Genomic DNA, 18,781 nt, shown 5'->3' with positions numbered 1-18,781 from the left:
GCACGTCCTTCAAAATTATTTCCCTTTCACTTCCCTTGCCCTCTGAGCTTTCTCCTGGTCCCCTCAAACTGTCACCCAAAATATTTCAGATGCTTGGAATCTTATTTGTAACAGTGATTCAGGTTTGGTGTTAAGAAGGGTTATTTCGCAGTTTCACTTACTTAGTGCGACAGCTGTCTATTTCAAGAGTAACTGGGATGATGCGTATCTATTCCGAATCACAAAGGGAACACATGTGAAGAATGGACAGAGTAGGTCATATTACCAAGGGCTGTGCGGTTTTAAAAAAAAATTGCACCTGGGCAAAGAAATTGTGAAGCTACATGTCAGACTAAAGCCTGATCCAAAGTGTAGGTGTTCCCTAAAGAAAAAAAGTGGTTTAGGATATGGAAATTAAATCTTATTGAAGGCTTCTCTAGAGCAGGTTCTTGTACTTTTCTCATCTGGTTAGAAAAAAAGAAGTAGATGTGTTCCTCCACAAGAAGGTATGTTTTCATTTAGTTTGATAGTTCATCCCTAGGCTGTTATCCAGAAACAGCCCTTCTTCAGCCACCTGACTCAAGAAGGTCTTTGGATCCCAAAGGAAGGAAAACGACATATCATATTGTCTTTGGCGAAGTCACATGTTTTTATTCACACTGTTATAGGTACTCAGCTGACAGATTTTGTAATAAATAAGCTGAAGCAAAACTTTCCTGAAGCCAAGAGTACAAACCCATGGGAGTGATGGAGTCATCCTACAGACCCAGGGATTTCCAGATCCAGATGATTTTTACTTTGATCCTGACTTCCTTTTAATTTTTTATTTATGGTGTTTATATTTGATACTAATCATTAAAATGTTCAATTCTATAATTTTATAGCTTGTAGTAAAAATCAAGAGTTAGTACAAGAAATAGATTTGGTTAGACTGAATAGTTCAACCCTCTTAAAGGATTAAAAAGTTAAATGCTGAATGAAGAAAAATCCTCAGCGTTGGCACTCCATTTGCATAGGCTGGTTTGAGAATCTTAGTCTTTCCAATTAGGGAAAACAGTTTGAAAGAGAGATTTTCATTAAATCTTACGTACATGTAGATGCTCTCTAGATTAGGCACTACATGAACTTAGCAGCCAAGGTCATGGATATCAGCTGTACTCTGATGAAGTGCAGAGAAAAAACCAAGAGGCACGCACTTACCTTCTGAGGCTACAAAAAAAATACTCATGGATTCTAGGGAACTGTATTTTCCTGGAAGGTTCCTGTCTTCTGAGATCTTGGGCATGTCTGCAATATCTACATGTCTGCAATATCTACATGTCTGCAGCACTGCTTGATAGTGCGGACATAGCTGACTTGAGGTTGAGGTAGATGTAGCATTATAGTGGCCACCCCATGGAGATCAGCGTGGGCTGATCTTGTGTGAGGTTTATAGGCCCTGCTGAGCTCTGCACTGTCTGGGTTACATGTTGCGGCTACCACAGCTACTGGTGACTTACAGGGATTTGGGTATTGGTGGCTGCTGGGATGGGAATATAAACCTGACCTGAGGGTGATCCCCTCTGCTGACATTTCTAATCTGTTGATCTGTTAATGAGTTGAAAGCTCTGTATGGGTCCGTTAAGCCTTGTCTTCAATGGCAGAGAGATGTTCTTTTTGGATCTGCAAAACATCTTGACATAAACTTTAGCAAAGATTGAATCTGAAAAGGACACTTCAGCAGCAGTTAAAACGAATTCACTGCTGGTTATTTGGGATTTTTCTCAACCAGTTGCATGCTTTCTGCCAGTTAGAAAAGGACCTGGGGGTGTTGGTCGATAGCTGGCTGATTATGAGCTAGCAGTGTGCCCAGGTGGCCAAGAAGAGGCCAACAGCATCCTGGCTTGTATCAGGAATAGTGTGGCCAGCAGGAGTAGGGAAGGGACTGTTCCCCTGCACGCTTGAGGCTGCACCTCAAGTATTGTGTTCAGTTTTGGGCCCCTCACTACAAGAAAGACATTGAGGTGCTGGAGCATGTTCAAAGAAGGGCAACGAAGCTGGTGAGGGGTCTGGAGCACAAGTCTTGTGAGGAGTGTCTGAGGGAAGTGGGTTTGTTTAGCCTGGAGAAAAAGGAGACTCAGGGAAGACCTTATCGCTCTCTACATCTACCTGAAAGGAGGGTGTAGAGAGGTGGGTATTGTTTTTTTCCCCCAAGTAACAAGCAATAGGACAAGAGGAAACAGCCTCAAGTTGCATCAGGGAAGGTTTAGATTGGATATTAGGAAAAATTTCTTCACTGAAAGGGTTGTCAAGCATTGGAACAGGCTGCCCAGGGAAATGATTGAGTCACCATCCCTGGAAGTATTTAAAAGATGTGTAGATGTGGTGCTTAGGGACATGGTTTAATGGTAACTCGGCAGTGCTAGGTTAACTGTTGGACTCAATGATTTTAAAGGTCTTTTTCAACAGAAATGATTCTATGATTCTGTGATTCTAAGGTAGAATCTACAAAGCCGTGTCTTTACTGAGGAGTGATAATGAGGGTGCTTGCTTAATGTGTCACTCTGGACTAGCTCTCTTCTTTGCAATAAAGACAAAGATGACGAGATGTATACAAGTAAAATATAAAAGCAGAAGGAAAGAAAAGGCAAGGTATGATTTATTCCCTAACTACTTTGTAACTACATAATCTTCTTGAGAGAAAAATGTTTTGGAAAAGACAGTGACAAACTACAGGAGTAATTGAGACAAGGTCCACTAGTGATCTGACATCACCATTTTCTAGCTAACAGTTGCTGAATATGACCTACACATGTTGTGTCTTCTGTAAATCATTTTTTACTTTTGGCTGTCCTCATGAATAAGTTGTGGCTGCAAACAAGCCTGCATCATTCATTTCCCTTAGTCTTCTTTTTCCTCTTCACACACACTTTTGTGTTTGGCAAACCACTTTGGTAAACACACAGAGACATCTCAACGTTTTTTATAAAGTACAAGATACTAACACATCAACAAGCAGTTTTGTAGGAGAGTATGATTTTAATACAGTGCAGTGGCATTGGCAGCTTCTCAGACCAGCACTTGATACTTTATATCAGCTTTTCTCACTTTTTATCACTTAAAATGATGCCCTATTGGAATGCTATCAAAGTACTTTCCATTTGCATCATTTTCACTAGTTTATAAACACCTTCAAATGAAAACTTACTTTTCATTTATCTCAGTAGCTGATGATATCCAGCGTTAGCGTTGTATGTTGTGGGGTTTTCTACCTTCATGTGCGTGCCACGTGCTGGAAAAACAAATAGAAAGCCAGATTCGTGTCCTCCTATGCATCCTCAGCAAGGGCGGAAAATAAGGAAAGGAGTTCACAGCTAAGCAGTTGCATACGTCTGCTCAGAGCAGCCACAATAATTTTATTATTGTTTTAGCTTTTTAATGTGTATTTCACCTCTGAAATTTTGAACGGATAAATCTTTTTCATGAGACAATGGGAGGGCGCTGTGTGTTAAGCTGAAGTCTCTGACCCCTGCCATTTTATGAGTAAAAAGTGACAAGAAACCTCTTGCCTCACTCAATAACATGATTAATCACAACAGTGATTTACCAATTTCATATGTCTTTATCTACATCAAGGTTCCTTGTAGGAACATGTGCTGTATCAGTCAGTGAGAAATGCAGTGCAGATACTGGACAGGAATGCAGTTTCCAACCAGAACGCATTCCACCTAGAAATGGGATTTAGGGCAGTTTAGACTATATTCCTGTACTTCTCAGGAATGCATGGCAGGGGGGTTAGAACTAGATGATCTTTAAGGTCCGTTCCAACCCGAACCATTCTATAATTCTATGATTCTATGATTAAATGTTATAGATTTCATTCACATATTTGTTGCCAGGTTATCTGGTCATGAGCTGCATATGTAAGATGGTGTTATGATTGTAAATGGAGTTCAGGAAGGGTGTGAGAATCAGTCCAGTCCCTTTCGGCTACAGCACCTCATGTCAAGGAACTGGCGTCAGAGGTAGAATGGCCAGCAAGCCATAGACGGGAAGATAACAAAGGAGGACCCTGGAGTGGACTGGGGAATTATTAGGAATTAGCATTTCTTCCCTGTTGTGATGTCTGTCTTAAGCATTACATTAATAATAGTAATAGTAATGTTTATCTCCAGGTACGGAGAGCAACATGATGTCCACAGTGAGTTCATTCTGACAGAACTTAAAGCCTAAGTAGACAAGTAGTAGAGATGACATGACAAGTCTGATGTCATGCAGATGCATATAGAGAGCTGGGAATAGAACCCACCGCACAGAAGTCCCTGTTCGGGCTGACTCTAATGTAGACTCTGTATGGTCTTCAGTCATCAGAGTTTATTTAATGGAGTTCTCCAATCGGCATGAAATCCATCAAGGTAGGTGGGGAGAATTTTGATGATTTTGCTTCATCTCCAGCATATCCTAAACCTCTAGGTGTGTGAGTTTGGATTCATCTTGCCTAGCTTTAGAAGTCTACACTGCAGTGGATGTTCCTAGTGCGTTGTTCATCAGGTCTGTTTTAGATGGTTGCTTGGGGATGATACAACTCATGCTATGCCAGCAACTTGGTTAAAATAAGATCTAAAAAACTACTTCAGATGTAGAAGCCTACACAATAGGGACCTAAAGATTGGTAAAAGAAATCTCATCCCCAATGCTAATTATCATCTCTAGAGTTTCCTAAAGAGCTCTCCATAGACAGTCCTTATATGCTCACAAAAATCCTAGTATGCGCTTTAGGTACTCAGCACCTTTGTATTTTGGATCTAGGTAAGGAGGTGAGGAAACTCCACTTAAATCCCCTGAGGGCCTTGAACTTGATTTCACATATTATAGATGGCCAACACAAGCACAACTGTCATAATTTTCCTTTCTAAAAAGTGCTGGGGGCACTTGGGGACAGCCTTGGAGCTTAGCTTAAACACTGGATACTCTGGTGCTGGCAAGTGAGTAATTTTTAGGTTTTACAGTAGTTTGTTTTTTCATCTTAAATAGATACTCATCAACATGGGATGTAGGAAACCTGTGAGAAACACATTAAGAGTCAAATACGCCATTGCATCTATTTGTCTGGTTCCACTTGGTAGCCTAAAGTCTTGGTCTTCAGGACAGAATGATTGCAATAGTAATTCTAAGAAAAACTATTGTTGAAAGTTATAGGGAAGTAGTCAATCTATAAGGAACAGGAACTGGTGCCTAGAGCTACAAGGTTTACTAAAGTGTGTCTGTTATCTTATATTTTCTTATAATAATAAGACCTGAGAATATCTGCTTGGTTTAAAGAGAAGGCAGAGCGCTCGTCTTGTTACTGAGCAGTCTTGAGGACTAGCTCCATGTGAATAGTAGTAGTTTAGTACTAGTTTCTAAATAATACCATATTAGTTTATAAAAAGCCCTTTAAAACTTTAGAAGTTTGAGATCCCGAAAGTCATTTTCAGTGTCCTCTTGTGTCCCTTTTCCTGAATGATTTCAGAAGTATTGATAATAAATTTTATTTTAGTCATTATTGGCCAGACCTATGGGGTGTTTTGCTGAATACTGTACGAACTTCAGTGAATGTGTCCCTATGCATGTGCTCTCCCACACACACTTAGTACAACATTTAAATCAGAGCTGATTTGTGTAAACCATTGTCCTCTGTACAAAGGGAATTTGAAGCCTAGGTGAGTGCAATGCAATTTTTTCTATAAAAGCAGTCTTTTTAAATCCAATTAGTGTATCTTGTTCCTATGGTTATACAGATATATTGCGCCTTTACCTTAAACAATGCCTTGCACAAAGTGATGTTGAGATTTGATCATTCATAGCAGCTAAACACTATGAAGTGATCATTATTTATCGTGCAGTATAGTGTGTTTTATTTATGTGTGTGGTGTGGTTGGTATACATGTTTCTTCCTTATAATGTGCGGGCCCAGTATTAGCCAGTGAGAACAATGTATTATGTAAAAAGTAAGAAAAATCTATTAAAAATGCCTACTGTATTATCCAAAGGAGTTAGCATTTGCTAGATTGCCAGTCAGCCGAGGTTTTACAAGAGTTATTGTCATTTTGATTTTCGGATGAGTCATTTGGTATATTGCCCCCAAAGGCACCTCATTATGATTCAGTGCACAGCATATAAAATTGCTTAGGCTTTCGGGGCTCCATGGAAAGCGAGTGGGGGTTGCGGTGGCTCAGCGTTGTGAAGCAGCAGCATTATGCTTAATTGACACCTTTGATGTAGCCCTAAGACAGCACCTGCACCTCCCACTGCTGCTCTGAAGACGTCAGCCTTACGCAGAAAAGGCTTCTGCTTATGAATCCTGCATCGCATTCAGCTCACTCTGTGAGCAGCCCCAGCTATCCTTAACTAATCCCATTGCTTCTCAGTTTGGCTACAGCTTGGCTTAGTGCAGAGCAGGATTTTTGCTGCTTGCTATTATCAGGTTAAACAGTAAGATTTTGTCCATGTTAGAACTCATAGAAGGTAAGTCAAATGCCTTGTTGATGTCCTGGTATGTAAATATTCGACTAAGATTCAGAATCTGGGAATCTGATTGCTGGTTCTTTTTTTCCCTGGTGCTGACAAATATGGACTGTGATATAACAGTGGCTTGTTTAAGAATATTTACATATATATGTGGTACACGCTTTGTAGTGTTTCTATCAGTGCTTCGGTGTGAACATTATTGATAGCCTCCTGCGTGATTTCTTTGTAGTAGAATTCTGTCCTCTGCTGGTATTGTTTTGTTAATTTAATGGATAATGTCACATGCATGCAAAAGATGCTTCTAATATGATAGGCACTGACATATCTGAAGGAACTTACTTATTTCAGAAAGGGATGGTTTGCTTTAAGTCAGGCTTGAGGTGTTTCATCCAATTTATTTGCCTCTAGAACGCCCTTCTGGGTTAAGTCTGAGGTGATATTTGGGTCAGAAAGTATTGCAAAAATCTCTTCAAATGAATGAGTGAGGAACAGCAAGTGGCAGATTTGTTCTTGCAAGCAATGCTGCTTTTTATTTTTGGTGGGTAGCACTTCAAGCCAGAACTAAACGGAATGAAAAGGTTTACATATAGCAAGGTTAACAAAGCGCCTTGCACCCCATCACTTTCAAGCACAGGAACAATGCAATTTAAGAAGGCACGATCATGTTCTCTGACATTGACTAAACAGTCTTTTCAGGTTTGCTGATCATTTGCTTGCACTCTGTATAAAAATTGGCATCATGAGCCAAAACTCTGAGGAAACAATTCTTTTGTGAATTACCTTATTTAATGTTTAAAACATTAAGCAAAAGCACATTACTCGGTTCAACAAAGAATGAAAAGAAATATGTTGATTTAACTATTTCCTTGCTTTTAATAATGCCTTGTATTTATTTTTTCAATTCATTGTCCTTTTAGTGAATGGAACCCCTGGTAGCCAGCTTTCTACTCCCCGCTCTGGGAAGTCTCCAAGCCCATCTCCCACCAGCCCAGGAAGCCTACGGAAACAGAGGGTAAGGAAATAAGGTCACTGATTTCTGAGCGTGGCTGGGGAGAATCCGGCATAGCCATTACCCGATAGCCTTCTCCCCACTGATTTCTTGTGTGTAGAGTCGTAGGGTGGAAGAGCCTGGCTGCAGTCCTTGTTGTGTTTGTACAACACTCTGAAGTGGAATACAACTATTCTGTGTCTGTCAAAATGCTAAGTATGCTGGGAATTGGTTCATCCTTGAGGGGAAAACCAGGAGTATCTTTCTCCTTTTTTGCAAAACTTTTTTTTGTTTTGTTTTAGTTTCTTTTTCCAAACATTTCACAACTGGAAGGAGACATTCACGTTGTCAGAGGCTTTTTTTTATTTTTAATTTGCCATGGGCATTATGTCACTCGCAAAACCTTCAAAAAGCTTTGATTTTGAAGCAAGGTGAAAGAATGCGCTGTGGAATTTAGCTATGGATTAGCTGTGATATCATAGCCTGGTGCAGTGAAGATACTATCAGTACCCAGGCAGCAGGGGACTTGTCAGTCACTTTCTGGACCAGAGTTGTTAGTAGGTGTAGGTTCCCACTAGTTATCATGTATAGAGGAATCTACAGTGTCGCTAAGCATCCAGAATTAAGGTAGTACCTATGTTCCTGCTGTAACCCTCTAACAAAATATTACTTGTTCAACCCAAAAGGCTCCACATGCTGATTTAATTAATTGTATCTTTTTAAAAGCAATGGGACAGATGTCTATGTGTCGTCTCTTCTGCTATTTTCTAAACTGTGATCAGTTCTCAGTGAAAGCTTCCCTAAGGCAGTACTCTGTATCTCAGACTTGTTTATAAACACAGTTTGAACACATGCTTTTTCTGCCTTTTCAGTTTTTAAATAAAGACATAATTTGGGTCTCTCAAAGTAAGGGGATTATGTACAAAACTGGCAGTGCTTGACTTTAGGGGCTGGTGCAGACCTGATTCCCCAGATATCCAAGTGAGGAATAGCTGTAGCATGGCACGACCCCCTTCTAGCCTCTGTACCCTTCTTTGTGTCTGGTGGATACCAGGGAGCTGAGGAATTGTGCGTGCCCAAGTCTTACCCCAGGCTGGGATACAGCCATGGGTTTCTGCCGTGACTTGTTTATAGATATGGAAGCTGACTGTGATCCTGCAGTGTAGAGACAGCCAGTGAGCAGCAGCTTGAAGCCTCAGGGTAGTGTCATGGTTTTCATCATCTGGTGCACAGAGAGTAAAGATGCAAGTTTCAGTTGGGTAAGCTGGTACTAACATCTTTTTGAATGCAATGTCTTCCACACCTTTTTGCTCTTTCTCTCCAAGCTTATTAATGAATCATTAATAAGTCACTGAAGAGAGAAGAAAGAGTCTTCCAAATGAATTATACATTGGTGATGTAAGGATGTCTGTTTAGATGGATAATATCAGCATACAGTAGATTTTTATTTGCTGTAAAGCTGTCTCTTTGTATTGGTAACTTTCTTAAACTTCCTTCCCCACGGCTGATGCTTCTCTCCCCACAGTGAAGAGGTGTTTTTCTGTTACCATTTGTGGATGGGTGATTTGGAATCGTGTGGTCAGCACCATTAGATGCAAAGGGCATTTGTCCACGGGGTTTCTGACTTTCAAATGCAAAGAGGAGAGTGGATGAGTTTCTTCTTATCTGGGTTCCCTATGTGAAAGTGTAACAGGATCACTGAGCGGCAGTATTATGGATGCAAAGGGCTCTGTAGTGATAACATAATCACATTGCTAACCGTACAGAAAATAAATATCGAAGTAAACTACAGGAGAGATTAGAGATTGTTAAAAGAGTTGAATTCTTCTCAGATATTCATATCCATCCCCTTGACCTCAGTAGGGGACCCTTCGTGCTTGTCTGGCTTTCTTTTAGACAGATTTTTTCTTTTACCTGATGAAACATGGAATACATTCATGTAAAAATAGATTGCAATCATGTAAAAATGCATTGCAATAATATTATTTGGGTTGCAAAATCAACTGCTCAAAGTTCAGGGTTGGAAACTTTACACTTGCTTTGAGAATTTATTTCAACTCCTTTTATGTTTAACTTGTGAAGTGAATGAGCTAGAAGTTCAGTGTAAAAATATATTTTGTCATTAGAGGTTTTCCTATGACTAAATTAGATCTAAGAACAGCCATTAAACAGTGGTTACTAATCTTAATTTTCTTGTTAGCAGTATAAATGGTGTTCTGTTTTGGTTTAGTACTGTCTTTTGTATGTTGACATTTAAATTTTATTTAGAGGACAGGTTACTTTATGAACCATTTTGTCATAAACCAAATTTGAACCCAAAGCATTTTGCTTTGTCTTCAATGGATTCAGCCACAGGGCAGATGAGCCAGCTGCAGGAGGTGGTTTATTCCCTAAGAGGTTGTTGAAGTGTTGGTATCACGTGATAGACCTACAAGAGAGGAGACTGATTTCAGTGTCCCCCTTGTCCCCATTGCTGAGAGGTGAGGTATTCCTGCCCCAAAAGAAGAGTGTTGGCTGTTAGAGCCATGGTCTGAGGTTCAAGGTGTTGGCTAAGTTTCTGACTGGTCTGAGTTTCTCTCTTTATATGGAGTTTTAGGACAAGAGTAAATGGCCTCAAGTTGCACTACGGAAGGTTTAGATTGGATATTAGGAAAAAATTTTACACTGAAAGGGTTATTAAGCATCGGAACAGGCTGCCCAGGGAATTGGTTGAGGCACTCTCCCTGAATGTATTTAAAAGGCAGGTAGGTGTGGTGCTTAGTGATATGGTTTAGAGATGCTTTTTTAGAGGTCGATGGTTGGACTAGATGATCTGAAAGGTCCCTTCCAACCTAGACAATTCTATGATTCTATGAGGGAGCTACTGCTTTAGAGCAGAAATAAGGTATTGGGTCCTGGAAATGCCAGCTCAGCATTGTAATTCATTTTTTCTGTGCCCCTCTCTCTTTGTGGTTAGAGTTAGAGGAGCGCCTCTTCTCTCGTGCCGTCAGGTACGTGGGATGCCAGTGGTATGTACTGGGTCTGGAAGACAACAGGGAACGTTGACTCTAGCATAGTCTGATCCCCCCTGATGTAACTACACAATTAGCTCTTCAACATCCCCATCTGAGTGCTATGAGGGAGTTGTAGGCTTGGTCCATCAAAATGCTCAGGGGTCTGGGCAGGCTGCCAGCATTTTTCCTGAGAAATACAGGTGAGAGGAAGTCATGTTTAGAATTCAGAGGCACAAAAGCAAGGTACTTCAACAAACTGAGGGATTTCTCCCTGTGAATAGTAAAGGCCTGTAAAAATAGTAGAGATGGTAGAATTTTCCCAAGAAAAAAAATTCCTTCTAATTATGGAGTGTATTAGGCAACTTAAAATAGGGATTGATCAGTCTTCTTACTTACTGACATTTCATCATTCAACTTTTTAAAAAAAATAAGTTCTGGCCTTTGATGGAAGGCTTTCCATTGATATAAATGAAGCCAAGAACGCTGTTGTGATACATGTACTATACTCATGAAAACGGTACTCTTGTAACCCTACAAATAAAATTTTCTATCTTCAAAAGCCAGAACATAGAAAGATGAAGTTTCATCCTTTCTCACTTGCATATGCACATGACTGAGTTGTTTCAAGAAATTCAGAAATCAGTGAAAGTTATGTATTGATAATCTTGGGCAAAATTCAGTGTATGTTTGAGGAAAGTAATATTTGAAAATTAATTTCATGAGCATAATACAAGGACTTGAAAGTGAAGTATGAATCGTTGGGACTTTTATGTTTTTCTAAGCTTCTGAGTGTTTAAACCTGCAGCCTGTGTACAATAGTAATGTTTTAATTCTTTCTTTATATTTATTCTTAAATGGGAAGTTAAGACTCTTGGTTTTAAGTTGCTATGTAGTCAATTGTGTATTTCCACAGAGGATAAAAACATCTGAAATTCAGGTTTATATCAGTTGAAGTAGGCAGTTATTGTATTGCGCATGCATATACTTCTTACCACAACAGAGAGCAGTTAATGATGCAGACTCAGAAAAGGTGACATGGCAATCATAACAATAAACATACGTAATAGCGACGCCCACATTTTATTTAACTAGCCTTTATAATAGTTTATGAGCTTGTTTTTCCACTGTCTTGTAAACAGAGTCATTACTTCAGTTAGGGTGGAAATGTTCTATACTTCATACCTGATTTTCCATTGCTTGCCGTTATTTTAAATGTTTTTTCTACTTCCCTAGAGACTACAACCTACAGAACAATAAAAAATTAGATTGAAGGTACCTCTTGACTAATCAAACGAAGTTGTTGAATTCTATGTATATGAGGATTTTTTGAGTCGTATGTGGCCAAGAAGTCTTACTCATTCAGCAAGTTTTGTCTTTTTATTAATATATGTAATATAATGATTAGATTCACTTCATATTTTTCAGAAATATATCTCTGGCTAATTGCAGGCAAGAAAAATTCTTGCAGAAAGGAAAACTTTTTAAAAGTTTCAAGTATTTAAAAGTATATGAAAGGACATAGAATATGATCCTGAAATCTTGTGCATGATTTTACTTTGAACCAACCATAGAGTTGTGAAAGTAACCCCGAAAATACTTCCCAAATGTTAAGAGTCAGTTCACACAAATATCTTATTTGTAGGTTCTGAGTGTATTTTTTTTTAATATTCAGAGGAGTGAGCACTCACCTGGAAGACTCAAAAGTTTGATGTGTTACCCCCATTGTCAAATAGAAATTATTTTTTTTCTGTACTATATATTAGAAATTCTAAAACTGTATATGCTCAAAAGAAAATTCTAATAATTAAGTAACTTTTTTTTTCTTTTAAGTATTTTTTTTTCTTTTGGCTAGATTGTTCACAACAAAATAGAAATGTATTTAAGATCTGATTTTCAGTCTGCCAGTCTAACATGTCTGCTACTATATCTACACACGCCCATTGGCAAAATACACACAGAATAAGCATTCCTGGGAATGAAAAACCCCTTTAAAGGACTTATCCCCTTTAAAGGACTTATCCCTTTTTATATCATGCCTGCAAATAAAACATGAACCTGCACAGATTATTGAGATCCTTGTAAATTTGAAATTTGTAAAGCATTCGGTTTAGGTAGTCCTTGTTTTATAGTATAGCTTTTAGATTTGTGGGGGTTTTTTTTTGGTCTCAGTTATCTTCCTGTGATTAAAAATAAAAAACAAAAAGCACCAAACCAAGGTCAACCCTAAAGCTGGCCCCGTCAGCCTTCCCATTCTCATGCTTTCTTGTAGTTGTTTTTTATTTCATAAATATGTTTTATACCTAAAGGATCCCCAGAAACAGCTTGAAGGTCTCAGAGCTTGCCTATGAGATGTGCTGGGCACCTGCCTATGAGGTGCCTCTCTAAAGCATCAGCTGTGCTTAATTCACCTTAAAAAGATAGTACTCTGTCCTCTCCTGCTTCTCCCCGCTGAACTTCTCTCGTTCAGTGCTATTGTGTATCTTGGCGAGGGTCGTTGCGCTGTGTAGGCTGGGCAGGGCAATGTGTCATCCCCTGACACCTCTGGCATTTGAGGATTGTCTGATCCGTCAGAGGATGCTCGGAGTGGGTGTTGAAAAACTGAAGTGGATCCGTACACTCAGACTCTCCCTCTGCTGTCATGAGCCGGTTGCTTGGCTACCGTCAGAAAGAGCCGGTGACGGGGGGATTTTACATCCTGTCTTTTTACACACACGCTCAGACACAGAAAAACTCTGGAAGAGAGCTACCATTGTCAGTACAGTATAGGTAACGGCAATATTCAGCGTCAGCATTCTGGGGCTCAAATGTTGCTGGATCCATGCCATATCACCAGTGGGTGGCAAGTTTTGATTACCTTGTGTAAGGTAAGCACTTATTTTCCTTCTGCTGTTTGCGAAACAGCAGAAAGGGAAATATATTCCTTCTAAGATTAAATTCAGATTGCCAAGTTTCCAAACAATTAGGAGACTCTCCAGAACAATATATATATATTTTTAATAGTGTTTAATGGGAAAGAATCAAAGAAAAAAGTAATTGCCTCTTAGAATATTTTGTACATTGAAACTCCAGCTTTATTTTCTAACCGTCTATTTGTTGATTGAAAAATAATTATATGGCATTAAGCCAAAAATCTGCTTGTATAGAATATGTGTATTTCATGCTAAGCACTATCCTCTGGACCACAGTAACACAAAGAATGTAAGAGTTGCAGTGCAACAAATCAAACACAATAAACAAATCTATACTGCACTTCATCTTACAGGACCTGTATCGCCCACTCTCTTCGGATGATATGGATTCAGTAGGAGACTCAGTGTAAAAGAGAAAATGGAACAATGTTTATGGTTTGTGATTTGGTGAAGGTTTAACATTTTTAAAGAGAATAGCTGCTAATTTACAGTAATAGTGAATCGCACAAAAGAGTTTTGCATATTTAATATGAAAAACATGGGGCCAAATTATTTCTAGCGTGTGGGGGTATTTTTGGCTTTACCACTGCATTTTAATGCGAGGATTTGTAATGAATGAGCCATTGAATGTGTCCATCAAATACAAAACAGCATTGTGCACACTTTAAGGAACGAAGATTAGATAAGGTGAATATAACGCACAAATCCATAATGGGCACATTTATGAATAGCACTCTTTTTATCATCTAAGGTACTGATTATACGTTCTGTTTTTAACATAGGTATCTTTATTCATTTTGGTATGAACAGTTAATGAACGCTTTGCTTTTACCAGCGAATAGGTAAAATGCAGAAAAGAAAAAAACCTGCCATATTAAAGTGCTTGCAGCACGCTGTCTGAGCCCGACACGCACATTGGGAACACTCTAAGTTTAGTCTTTTTCTCTAAATGAAAAGAAAATGAAGAAATCCCGTGTGGTCACAGGACAAAAAGCAAATGCTTTCAAAGCAGTGTGTGAGTTCTCTTCACTGCGTTGCCATCCGATGACTGCAAACGGAAGGGTGTTCACAGACGACATGAATGTTTTACCTGGCAAGAGCTGTTAATGCTGGTCATCCGTGTGTTGTCGCAAGTAAACACGGACAGATTCCTAAACGAGGAAAGATGGGGGCCTGCTGGCTAGCAGCGTCATCTGACACGCGGATGATGACACCTTTTGGAAAAGCACATTTTGCCCGAGAAACCAGTTATTATTTTCACTTATGTTAAGGACAGGAACATCATTTTTTATTTGCTGTAATAAGACATATTATGCATTTTTTAAATGCAAGCCTACAGAAACGGTGGTACTGTAAATCATCCTCCTATTGACCTAATTTCTCCGTTTTCCTAATTTCTAGAGCTGGTCATTTTGTACAGCATGAATATGCAAAACTCCTTTAGCGTTAAAGTAGGTCACGCATTATAACCAGTTGCTTAACAAATATCTACTAATTTTATTTGTTTTCTGCTGCTTTATTGTGAGAATCTTAGTCTACTTTAAATTAAGTAATAGCAGTATTTCCCATCGCATGTTGCATATTCTTTTAAAATTTATCTGTTGTATTTAAGCCCATAGTGTAGTGATCACACACTTCTACTGTCTTGCTAGACCTTTCCTTTCAGCATCTCAAACACTAACGATTTAAGAATTAAAAATTAGTGTGGTTCTGATCCTCCACAAAAATCTATAGAGATTATATTTTTGAGCTACTTGGTGATGATTTAATATATTTTGAAATCAGGAAAATTTACTTAGTAGCAGAAAATGTTTAGCTGCCTCATGCCAACTTTTAAATGCTGCGAAACGATTACAGTGATGTGTCGATAATAAAATTCAGCAGCTGGAAAATGTTGCCGTGTGATGTTATGGCTTCGCTGTACCGATATCATTTTCCCTATGGAGGATATTTGCAAAAAAGAAGTAAAAAGGCAGCAGAATACAAAGCTTACCTTCTCTGTTTTCAATACTTGGTTCCAGTATCACCTGGAGAGAAAGTCATTGATCTGCCGGGTTTGCTGAAGCAGTTGGGTCATTCCATTTTGAGACGCATGTTTTGCCGTTCCTGCTTCAGACTTCAGACCTAAAACTTTTCCCAGCAATAGGAACGGTCCATCCCCCCCCCAAGCCATGCCCCGCTCCTAAGGCTGTCCTGTTCTACTGAAAAAGTTCGCAGCTGTGAAGTTACTTGTATTTTTTGCCTGTTATGAGGGAATGTCTTTGTGAAATGTATTACTTAATCCCAAGAAATGTGTATCATGTAAAAGTGCATTGGGATCAGTTTCCAAAAATTAGGACAACTCCACCAGACTGAACAAAATACCTACTGACATTTTGAAAATTGTTTTTCCCTGTAAAGAAAATAAATTCCAGGAATTTTATTTTTCCTCCCCTCTCCCATCCAGGCTACTGCTGCTTAAGGCAGTTTATTAAGAATGTTTGTTCTGCGCAGGGAGCGCAGATTGCCAGCAAACCTGAATCCCACGGCTTTGCTTAGCTGTGGAAAAGAAAAATGGACCTTATATCAGTAATTGTTATCATAGCGAGTTTTCCATCAAGACTGTTTCAAAGAATACGCTAGTCCATAACATTTAATCATTTCAACATATGACTTGTATTAAGGGGCTATTCAGGGGCAATATGTATCATTAATATTTCATTTAAGGAATGAAAGTCCCTTAGAGATTGAAAAGGTACACTGTTTATAGACTTTGAGGTCCCTTTTGTGTGGAATGTAATTGCCATTATACATGAGCAGAAATGAAATGTTTCTTTTGAGCAAGACCAGAAGGTTTCAGTTTATGGGTGAAACTGAAATTGTGTTTCTTGATGCTGTAGTTCTGCTTGCAACAGCACAGGTTTTAGTTTGTCCCTAGATTTCATCGACTTCATTAAATAACGGAATAGCTTAAGCAACTTTATAGTGTTGGAACCTCTTATAGTTCTCTGGATGCTGCATTATTTGTGCCTACTCTAAGGTGATTATGATGTAGCTAAAGAGTCTTGTATAGATTGTGAATGCTTTGCTTTCCTTTGAGCTTTAGGAATACTTGTGATTATTTCCCTAATGCTTTCTGCAACTTTGTTCGTTTTTTTAAAAATCTCTTTTCTTCTTCTTTTATGCAACAAAAAAAGTTCACATGTGAAGCACAGAATGTGTATGTTTATATTTATACACACATGCACACACACGCACACGCACATACATAGATTAATGGCTTTGAAACCCGTGCACAGTTATGTCACATTTGTGATTTTAAACGCATTTGTGGGGAAAACGTATTAATGGGAGGATGTTCATCTGGTGGGATTTGCTGTAGCTCTGTTAAAGTCAGCGGAGCTGCACCAGCCTGTACTTGCTGAGCGGCTCCCCCGGGGAATTCTGTACAATTTTAAGAGACCTCATGTACAAACAAGGGCTAAGTTCTGCTCAGTTTTAAGTTACTGGCAAAACCAGGATTGACTTCAAGGTGGGAAGGATAGGACCTTACGCACAAATACACACACACAGACAAAACATTAATCGCTAATTTTACATGGTATTATTTTGACATGTTCAGACTCATTTCTCCTCTTGAACTGCACTGTTCTGCAGTGTATTAAGTCATGCAATATTGGAATTTCTTTTGTTGAAATCAGTAAAAACTTTAATATTCATTATCCAATGTGAAAATAGCTTTTAGCTTTTCAATTTGTAAAATAATTCAGCAACAGCACATTATATTTAGTTATTTTTCTCTTTAAATCATTTTCAGAGGGCATATATGGCTGTAAAATGGAAAAATCTGGGGCATTAATATTGGGGCTATAAATGTATATTACAAGAAAGGATACATGATGTTAAACAGCCTTGAAGAACACCTGGGTTGAGATTGTGTGGCATAACAATTAAAATAAATAATAGTGTTTGCTTTTACGGTTTCGTACTTCACACTGTGAACTTTATATAGTGCAGTACGTTACAAAAAATGTCCTCAAACTCTAAATATTAAAATGGATTAACAGCAAAGAACCTCTGATCAACCCGAGTTTACCGCTTTATCAAAAGCAGTAGAGAAATGAACAAACTGAAAATCTTTATGGTGCTAAGTTACCTCATCACTTGATAAATACTTAGATTAATGTTGTCTGTGATTTTCTTGTATCCAATTAATGGTATACAACGGAACACGACATTGTTCTTAATGTAATCTTCACTCTCAGTTTATCTGTTAGTGATGGGATGAGATCAATAGAAAAAGGACCTTATGTCACGCGGCCAGCAGTAGCTCCGCATGCAGAGCAAAACCAGCAAGTGGTTGTCACCCTCTTCGGGTGTGCGGCCCCCCCAGGAAAGCCCTCCCTGGGGAAAGCCAGGCTCGCCGAGCAGAGCAGAGGCTATTCCGAGCCCTGTTTGCTGTCCTAACACCTTTCGGCTGAGCTCGGCTTTGCCTCTTTCACCTCGCACCTGATCTTTCAGCCTGGCTGAGCTCCCCCGATTCCCCGCGGAAGGCAATGGGTATGTAGATACATGTGTTGCGTACGCACACGCTAACCAAGGGTTAAAAACACATGCAGTGCACACATGCACATTCGTATACTTTTTAGTGTCTGTATTTGCGCATGTTGATTATATTAAAATTTGCTTAAATTAACCCTCAGCCGTGAAGTATGAAAAAAAGCCGTACTGTATTCAGCGTGTACTTGTTGTCCGGTGTTATATGAGGTAATTAGTTTGTGGTTTGCCCTGCGATACAGTGTTTTGGAATTTGGACTCTAGCGAAAGAGGAGCTAACAATGTTTGTGCTAAGGCCTCTTCATTTTTGTTAGTTGCACTATGATATTGTAAATATTGGCACATTTACAACATAAGTTTAAGATTTTACAAAGTTATGCATACAATTATTTTTTTTAAAGAAAAGTGCTTGGATATTTGTTTTTTAAAATATACCTTTTTTGTATTAATGTGATGCAGGAAACCAAAAAGAAAGCTGTTGATTTATCAACGAAAAAAAATGTAAAACTTGCAAAAATAAATGCCGATGAATGTTTTATTTCATATAATCAGCTGAAGAAAATCACCTTCATTTTTGTGCCATTGTTTCATCATACTGTGTTGTACTTGTGTTTCATATTTGCCCATGTCATCCTGGTTGCAATTTGTTGTTTCGCTAGATTTAACATTACTGTAGATTATTGTAAGCGATGTAATAAATATATTTAAAAAATACACGCTGTTCAGTGAGTTTATTTTGGAAATGTGATTAACAGGCTTTAAAAAAATACTTGCAGTTGGTATTGCTTGTTCATTCTGGACCAACATTGTCCATCTAACAGTTTGCTTAGTATAAGCATATGGGATTCATGCACCCTAAAGGGTTCCTTTAAATAGAGGATGCATTT

The 18,781-nt window shown here is 38.8% G+C and overlaps 1 protein-coding gene across 5 annotated transcripts in view; it reads left to right on the top strand.

Annotated features, from left to right (window-relative positions):
• Window positions 1–18,781, top strand: part of DCLK1 (doublecortin like kinase 1) — a 253,203-nt gene that overhangs the window by 177,157 nt on the left and 57,265 nt on the right. For 2 of the 5 annotated variants that reach the window (XM_063332780.1, XM_063332771.1), the window contains exon 6: window positions 7,386–7,480. In XM_063332780.1, the coding sequence (XP_063188850.1) occupies window positions 7,386–7,480 (95 nt within the window). Of the gene's footprint in view, window positions 1–6,175; window positions 6,466–7,385; window positions 7,481–13,711; window positions 18,602–18,781 lie in introns of those variants that run through there. The other 3 variants (XM_063332806.1, XM_063332797.1, XM_063332788.1) reach the window with 3 other exon arrangements.

The sequence above is a fragment of the Chroicocephalus ridibundus genome, chromosome 1, assembly GCF_963924245.1.
Source record: "Chroicocephalus ridibundus chromosome 1, bChrRid1.1, whole genome shotgun sequence".
Lineage (NCBI taxonomy): Eukaryota > Metazoa > Chordata > Aves > Charadriiformes > Laridae > Chroicocephalus > Chroicocephalus ridibundus.
Note: the sequence above shows the minus strand (reverse complement) of the source record. Positions and strands in the feature narration are given on the sequence as shown.